Source organism: Salvelinus sp. IW2-2015, unplaced genomic scaffold (assembly GCF_002910315.2).
Source record: "Salvelinus sp. IW2-2015 unplaced genomic scaffold, ASM291031v2 Un_scaffold3460, whole genome shotgun sequence".
Lineage (NCBI taxonomy): Eukaryota > Metazoa > Chordata > Actinopteri > Salmoniformes > Salmonidae > Salvelinus > Salvelinus sp. IW2-2015.
Window position 1 is genome coordinate 89,281 of NW_019944740.1, and position 9,278 is coordinate 98,558.

The following is a 9,278-nucleotide window of genomic DNA, read 5'->3' on the forward strand; positions in this document are numbered from 1 at the left end:
CACAGGAAACAACAGGACAAGTGTCAGCTGACAACAATAGAATTAGGAAACAACCGGACAGTGTCAGCCAACACATAGATAAGGAAACACAGGACAGGTGTCAGCAACAATGAAGAAATGTAAAGGAAGGAACAAAATGAACAGGACAAGTGTCTAGCAACAATAGAATTAGGAAAAAACAACAGACGGTGTCAGCTGACAACAATAGAATTAGGAAACACGCCACGAACGAGTGTCAGACCAGGAACAACCAATAGAATTAGGAAACAAACAGAGAGCACGAAGAGTGTCAGACCCTGACAACAATAGATTAGGAAACAACGACAGGACAAGTGATCAGCGAACAAGAGATTTAGGAAAGGCAGGACGAGTGTAGCCGAAACATAGAGATTAGAAACAACAGGACGCAGTGTCAGCCGACAACAATAGAATTAGAAACAACAGGACGAGTGTCAGCCGACAACAATAGAATTAGGAAACACACAGGACGAGTGTCAGCTGACAACAATAGAATTAGGAAACACAACAGGACAGTGTCAGCCGACAACAAATAGAATTAGGAAACAACAGGACGAGTGTCAGCCGAAAACAATAGAATTAGGAAACAACAGGGACGAGTGTCACGACAACAATAGAATTAGGAAACAACAGGACGAGTGTCAGCCAACAATAGAATTAGGAAACAACAGGACAAGTGTCAGCCGACAACAATAGAATTAGGAAACACAGACGGAGTGTCAGCGAACAACAAATAGAATTATGGAAACAACAGGACGAGTGTCAGCCGACAACAATAGAATTAGGAAACAACAGGACGAGTGTCAGCCGACAAACAATAGAATTAGGAAACAACAGGACGAGTGTCAGCCAACAATAGAATTAGGAAACAAGCAGGACGAGTGTCAGCTGACCAAACAATAGAATTAGGGAAAACAACAGGACGATAGTGTTCAGCGACAACAATAGAATTAGGAAACAACAGGACGGTGTCAGCCAACAATAGAATAGGAAACAACAGGACGAGTGTCAGCACAACAATAGAATTAGGAAAAAACAGGACGAGTGTCAGCCGACAACAATAGAATTAGAAAAACAGGACAAGTGTCAGCGACAACAATAGAATTAGGAAACAACAGGACGAGTGTCAGCTGACAACAATAGAATTAGGAAACACAGACAGAAGTGTCAGCTGACAACAATAGAATTAGGAAACAACAGGACGAGTGTCAGCTGACAACAATAGAATTAGGAAACAACAGGACAAGTGTCAGCTGACAACAATAGAATTAGGAAACAACAGGACGAGTGTCAGCACAACAATAGAATAGGAAAAACAGGACGAGTGTCAGCCGACAACAATAGAATTAGGAAACAACAGGACGAGTTGTCAGCTGACAACAATAGAATTAGGAAACAACAGGACGAGTGTCAGCGACAACAATAGAATTAGGAAACACAGGACGAGTGTCAGCTACAACAATAGAATTAGGAAACAACAGGACGAGTGTCAGCTGACAACAATAGAATTAGGAAACAACGACGAGTGTCAGCTGACAACAATAGAATTAGGAAACAACAGGACGAGTGTCAGCTGACAACAATAGAATTAGGAAACAAACAGGACGAGTGTGTCAGCTGACAACAAATAGAATTAGGAAACACAGGACGAGTGTCAGCTGACAACAATAGAATTAGGAAACACAGGACAGAGTGTCAGCTGACAACAATTAGAATTAGGAAACAACAGGACAGTGTCAGCGACAACAATAGAATTAGGAAACAACAGACGAGTGTTCAGCTGACAACAATAGAATTAGGAAACAACACGGACGAGTGTCAGCTGACAACAATAGAAATTAGGAAACAACAGGACGAGTGTCAGCTGACAACAATAGAATTAGGAAACAACAGGACGAAGTCAGTCTGACAACAATTAGAATTAGGAAGACAACAGGACGAGTGTCACTGACAACATAGAATAGGAAAACAACAGGACGAGTGTCAGCTGACAACAATAGAATTAGGAAACAACAGACGAGTGTCAGCGACAACAATAGAATTAGGAAACAACAGGACGAGTTGTCAGCCACAACAATAGAATTAGGAAACAACAGGACAAGTGTCAGCTGACAACAATAGAATTAGGAAACAAACAGGACGAGTGTCAGCTGACAACAATAGAATTAGGAAACAACAGGACGAGTGTCAGCGACAACAATAGAATTAGAAAACAACAGGACAGTGTCAGCTGACAACAATAGAATTAGGAAACAACAGACAAGTGTCAGCGACAACAATAGAATTAGGAAACAACAAGGACGAGTGTCAGCTCAGGTAGCCTAGCGGTTCAGAGCAGGTAGCCTAGCGGTTCAGAGCAGGTAGCCTAGCGGTTAAGAGCAGGTAGCCTAGCGGTTCAGAGCAGGTAGCCTAGCGGTTCAGAGCAGGTAGCCTAGCAGTTAAGAGCGTTGGGCCAGTAACCAAAAAGTCACTGGTTTTGAATCTCCGAGCAGACTAGGTGAAACATCTGTGGATGTGCCCTTGAACAAGGCACTTAACCCTAATTGCTCCTGTAAGTCGTTCTGGATAAGAGTGTCTGTTAAAATGTTGAAGATTGGAGGCTCAAGAAGGGGGTTTGAGACAAAGCGAAGATGTAGAGAGGGGATGAGTCAGCTGCTGTAGAGAGGTCTGTCTAACAGGGAAGTCAGGGTGCAGTGAGGAGAGGCAGGACATTCTGGTCCCAGTTCTGGTCCCACCGCTGCCCCCCACTGGCCCGGAGGTTCCTCCTGAACTGACCCAGTTTGCCCTCGTCCTCACAGCCAGGGAAGTCCCACAACAGAGACTGGAGAGACACAACATAGGGACATGAACAGGTTTTATAAAACGGGTAGATTGGATCCTGGTTAAAACAGCCATGTGTATATCAGACCATATACCACTATCACAGGAACTGGTTACAGTCAGATAAGATAGAATATACTTTAGAAAAGATGCCAGTTTACAGGATCATACCACTGGGAACAATAGTCAATGCTTTGGACTCAAGTGATGTGGTATAAATCAGGGGTTTCTGTATCTCCACAGCTGAAGAGGATTATTATATTACTGTACCTTGAGCTGTCCAGAAAGTTCCTCAGAGTCTTTGAAGATCAACCCGTTCTCCTCATGCTTCACCAGCTCATGTAGACTACAGAAGAGAATATAACCGGGTTAACAGAGACTGACAACACAGGAGAATATAACCGGGTTAACAGAGACTGACAACACAGGAGAATATAACAGGGTTAACAACAGACTGACAACACAGGAGAATATAACAGGGTTAACAGAGACTGACAACACAGGAGAATATAACAGGGTTAACTGAGACTGACAACACAGGAGAATATAACAGGGTTAACAACAGAGAGACTGACAACACAGGAGAATATAACAGAGTTAGATCCACATTAAACACAGCACAGGAAACTCAGTCCAAAACAGATCAGATCAGCACATAGCCTCTCTGCATGGGGGTAAAAGGTGACTGTTGACCCAGGGTTTAGAGTATTTATTTTTTTTTTTTTTTTTTCCCTCAGCATGGTAAGACGCGTGACTGTTGACCCAGGGTATGTTTCTACAGGAAGTGCGTTCCATTAAGTCCCTCAGCAATAGAAGGTGACTGACTGACCCAGGGTTAGGTATTCCTTCAGCAGTAGAAGTGACTGCTGACCAGGGGTTTAGAGTATTCCCTCGCAGTAGAGGGTGACTGTGACCCAGGGTTTAGAGTATTCCTCAGCAGTAGAGGTGAAGCTGCTGACCCAGGGTTTAGAGTATTCCCTCAGGCAGTAGAAGGTGACTGTTGACCCCAGGTTTAGAGTATTCCCTCAGCAGAAAAGGTGACTGCTGACCAGGGTTAGAATTGCCCTCAGCAGTAGAAGGTGACTGTGCCCAGGGTTTAGAGTATTCCTCAGCAGTAGGAAGTGAACTGCTGACCAGGTTTAGAGTATTCCCTCAGGCAGTAGAAGGTGACTGTTGATCCCCAGGGTTTAGAGTATTTCCTCAGCAGTAGAAGGTGACTGCTGACCAGGTTTAGAGTATTCCCTCAGCAGTAAAAGGTGACTGTTGACAGGGTTTAGAGTATTCCCTTCAGCAGTAGAAAGGTGACTGTTGACCCAGGGTTTGAGGTATTCCCTCAAGCGAGGGAAGGTGGACTGCTGACCCCAGGTTTAGAGTATTCCCTCAGCAGGAGAAGGTGACTGCTGACCCAGGGTTTAGAGTATCCCTCGCAGGGAGAAGGTGACTGCTGACCAGGGTTAGAGTATTCGCCTCAGCAGGAGAAGTGACTGCTGACCAGGTTTAGAGTATTCCCTAGCGTAGAGGATGACAGCACAGCAGTTGTGTGTGTGCATGGTGCTAGGAAGGGCCTGTTAGAGTCCTGTCTCACCAGTAGAAGCGTAGGACAAGCACAGAACAGGCAGACAGCAACCAAACATGTCCACCCACCTCATTAGCAGGTCCAGACCCACTGCGACGACTTTATGGACCAAACACCCAGATCTGCTGAGCCTGGGACAGGGAGATAACATTCAGTGTACACAAACAAACATCAGTGTACCACACACACACACTACAACACATTACAGCACACACACACACACACACACCAACACACACACACACACCACACAACCACACACACACACACACACCACACAAACACACACACACGACCACACACACACCTGCTGAGCCTGGGACAGGGAGAACACACTAACCTAGCAGAACAGGGTAGTCCTCCGCCTCCAGCCATGGAGTACAGATCTTCACGTGCTCAAAGCTCAGGGTGTCTATCAGCTTCCTGTAGTGGTCCTTCTGAGGACCCTTACCTGGTCTCACACACACAGGGAATTGAAACAATACGTATCTAGGGTTAACAGCATAGGACCGACAAYAATTGTAAAGGTTTTTCTCAGTTGGTTTAATCTGGCAACAACAGGTTAGTTGATAATGTAATTGTTTGTGAGGCTTCTCAATCAAATCACATTTATTCATAAGGCCCCTTTTTACATCAGCATTTGATGCAAACGCTGTGTTTACACAGGCAGCCCAATTCTGATATTTTGCCCAATTATTGGCAAAAGACTTGATCTGATTGGTCAAAAGACCAAATCAGACGCAGCATGTAAAAGTGCTTTACTGTAATCCGGCCTAGACCTCACAGACTGGCAGCAGTACACTGTCAACACTATAGTTACCTGTGACCTCACAGACAGGCAGCAGAACACTGTCAACACTATAGTTACCTGTGATGACACAGACCAGCGAGGGAAGAGAGGCTCCTGCTTCCACAAACCCCTCGTAGTCTYGTAGAGAAAACACACAAGGTTAATTCAAGGGTGTGTATCCCAAACAGGAACCCTACTCCCTACGTAGTGCACTACCTTTTGACCAGAGCCCCATGGACCCTAAGAGGACACCACTGAGAGGTCTCCTTCCTTTCTCTCTTAGAATCACTGATTAGACGTGATTGATTCTAATTAAGAATGACTAGACAGGTGAATTATAGTCACTGATAGACTGTGATGATTTCTAATTAAGAATGACTAAAGCGTGAATTATAGTCACTGATTAGATCGTGACTCGTGATTACTAATAGAATGACTAGACAGTGAAATTATAGTCACTGAATTAGACGTGATTGATTTAATGAATAAGAATGACTAGACAGTGGTGACATTATAGTCACTGATTAGAACAATGATTTGATTCTAATTAAGAATGACTAGACAGGTGAATTATAGTCACTGATTAGACATGATTGATTCTAATTAAGAATGACTAGACAGGTGAATTCCAGTGCTCCACCACATGGCTTTCATCTGTTAAGTCTTTTCTAATCAGAGATGACTTCAAAGAAGGAAGGATGGATGGGAGGGAAGAAGGATGGATGGATGGGAGGAAGGATGGGAGGAAGGAWGGATGGGAGGAAGGATGGATGYGAGGAAGGATGGATGAGAGGAAGGATGCTCTTTAAAATGGGGCTCAACTGCAGATGATAATGATTACCTTCCAGAGCCTTCAGCAGAATGGAGAAGTCCTCATCCTCTGTTGAACACAGACAGGGGAAACAGTGAGAGACCCTAACAAGTATTTACACCTGACAGCTGTGTGTACTATGTCGACTAAACACATAGAGCCAGAATTGCATTTTATGTCCAACACAGAAAACCTCTAGTCTGATCCTCATCCTGACCTGATTCTGAACAGAATGTAATCTGTCCCTAGTCTGATCCCAATCCTGACCTGACTCCAAACAGAATGTAAACTGGCTCTAGTCTGATCCCCATCCTGACCTGACTCCAAACAGAATGTAATCTGGCTAGTCTGATCCCCATCCTGACCTGACTCCAAACAGAATGTAATCTGGCTAGTCTGATCCCCATCCTGACCTGATTCTAAACAGAATGTAATCTGGCTCTAGTCTGATCCCATCCTAACCTGACTCCAAACAGAATGTAGTCCCAATCCTGACCTGACTCCAAACAGAATGTAATCTGGCTCTAGTCTGATCCCCATCCTGACCTGACTCCAAACAGAATGTAAACTGGCGCGAAAGGATGTTTGGACGAGACTAGAACTGCTCTCGAGGTAAGAAAAACCATTAAGATTGGGGTAAAAATCCAGAAAAACGTTCCATTTAAACTGAATAAAATGCAGTCTCCTGGTGCTTATGAAATGGCACCTTATTCCCTATGTATTGTACAACTTTTGACCAGAGCCCTATGGAGAATAGGGTGCCATTTGGCACTCAAACTGTGCCTGTGGGGTACTGACCAGTCCAGCTGGTGCTACTGATCAGTAGGGCAGGTCGACCTGAGGTCAAGGTCACAGAAAGGTCACTGGGGTCACGACCTGTAAACGCTGTTCTCTCCGTCTCACCACCAGGGCGCTCACCACTGTAACAGACACAGTGGTTATAACATGTCTATGATAGTTCTTTATCTCTCCAATAAAAACAGAAACACAGTGATTATAACATGTGTTATGTCATGTCTGTTAAATGTATTRGTTAGAGTAATGACATTATAATAACTGTCCGGCAACGTTGGATAACTGTAGTACAGGCCCCTTGTTCCTCCGGGAACCAAGAGGATAACTGTAGTACAGGCCCCGTGTTCCTCCAGAACCAAGAGGATAACTGTAGTACAGGCCCTGTGTTCCTCCAGAACCAAGAGGATAACTGTAGTACAGGCCCCGTGTTCCTCCAGGAACCAAGAGGATAACTGTAGTACAGGCCCGCGTGTTCCTCCGGGAAACCAAGAGGATAACTGGTAGTACAGGCCCGGTGTTCCTCCAGGAACCAAGAGGATAACTGTAGTAGCAGGGCCCCTGTTCCTCCAGAACCAAGAGGATAACTGTAGTACAGGCCTATGTTCCTCCAGGAACCAAGAGGATAACTGTAGTAACAGGCCCCGTGTTCCTCCAGGAACAAGAGGATAACTGGTAGTACAGGCCCTGTGTTCCTCCAGGAACCAAGAGGATAACTGTAGTACAGGCCCATGTTCCTCCAGGAACCAAGAGGATAACTGTAGTAAACGGGCCCTATGTGTCCTCAGGAACCAAGAGGATAACTGTAGTCCCAGGCCAACGAGCTGTGTTTACCTGTGTCTAAGGGAACACCAATTTGAAGTCGCTCTGATACAGGCGTCTGCTAATGACTTAATGGTAATGAAAGTGTATAACTGTAGTAGGCCCGTGTTCCTCAGGAACCAAGAGGATAACTGTAGTACAGGCCCTTGTTCCTCCAGAACCAAGAGGATACTGTAGTACAGCCCATGTTCCTCAGGAACCAAGAGGATAACTGTAGTACAGGCCCTGTGTTCCTCCAGAACCAAGAGGATAACTGTAGTACAGGCCCTGTGTCCTCCAGAACCAAGAGGATAACTGTAGTACAGGCCCTGTGTTCCTCCAGAACCAAGAGGATAACTGTAGTACAGGCCCTGTGTTCCTCCAGAACCAAGAGGATAACTGTAGTACAGGCCCTGTGTTCCTCCAGAACCAAGAGGATAACTGTAGTACAGGCCCTGTGTTCCTCCAGAACCAAGAGGATAACTGTAGTTAACAGGCCCTGTGTTCTTCCAGGAACCAAGAGGATAACTGTAGTACAGGCCCTATGTTCCTCCAGAACCAAGAGGATAACTGTAGTACAGGCCCTGTGTTCCTCCAGAACCAAGAGGATAAGCGTAGTACAGGCCCTATGTTCCTCCAGGAACCAAGAGGATAACTGTAGTACAGGCCCTGTGTTCTCCAGAACCAAGAGGATAACTATAGTACAGGCCCTGTGTTCCTCCAGGAACAAGAGGATACTGTAGTACAGGTCCGCGTGTTCCTCCAGGAACCAAAGAGGATAACTGTAGTACAGGCCCTGTGTTCCTCCAGAACCAAGAGGATACTGTAGTACAGGCCCCGTGTTCCTCCAGGAACCAAGAGGATAACTGTAGTACAGGCCCCGTGTTCCTCCAGAACCAAAGAGGATAACTGTAGTACAGGCCCCGTGTTCCTCCAGAACCAAGAGGATAACTGTAGTACAGGCCCTGTGTTCCTCCCAGGAACCAAGAGGGAATAACTGTAGTACAGGCCCTGTGTTCTCCAGAACCAAGAGGATAACTGTAGTACAGGCCCTATGTTCTCCAGAACCACGAGGATAACTGTAGTACAGGCCCCGTGTTCCTCCAGGAACCAATAGGATACCCCAGACCTGGAACTGAGGGTTAAGTCTTGACCAGCCTCATCAACAGACTATACTAGACCTGGAACTGAGGGATAGTCTTGGCCAGCCTCATCAACAGACTATACTAGACTCACCAGACTGGAACTGAGGATAGTCTTGGCCAGCCTCAATGAACCAGCTGGTGCTTTAGGTCTACTGAAAGTCTCCTTGAAGATAGCAGGTGCTTATCATACAATGTGGTCGCCCTATAGGAGGAGAATAAGACAGTTGGCTTGTCATACAATGTGGTCCGCCAATAGGAGGAGAAATAAGACAGTTTGGCTTGTCATACAATGTGGTTCGCCGTAATAGGAGGAGAATAAGACAGTTGGCTTGTCATACAATGTGGTCGCCCAATAGGAGGAGAATAAGACAATTTTGTCAAGAACAATAGTAGTCACCATCTTCTCTTTTCTGTTGCCTGTAAACCAAGTCATCTGGGAAAGACCACTACTACTTTCAGACAAAGACGCTGTAAGACAGACAATAGTTTGAATCTTGCATAGGAAACCCATTGTCCATGTAGGCC

The 9,278-nt window shown here is 45.4% G+C and overlaps 1 protein-coding gene across 1 annotated transcript; it reads right to left on the bottom strand.

Annotated features, from left to right (window-relative positions):
- Positions 1–2,326: 2,326 nt before the first annotated feature.
- On the bottom strand, positions 2,327–8,853 carry alg1 (ALG1 chitobiosyldiphosphodolichol beta-mannosyltransferase). Its single transcript, XM_070441112.1, is given in 9 exon segments — positions 2,327–2,839; positions 3,109–3,185; positions 4,430–4,502; positions 4,505–4,545; positions 4,755–4,865; positions 5,283–5,342; positions 6,046–6,084; positions 6,814–6,935; positions 8,785–8,853. Coding segments are annotated over 9 exon segments (699 nt in total). The 5' UTR covers positions 8,823–8,853; the 3' UTR covers positions 2,327–2,701.
- Positions 8,854–9,278: the final 425 nt, after the last annotated feature.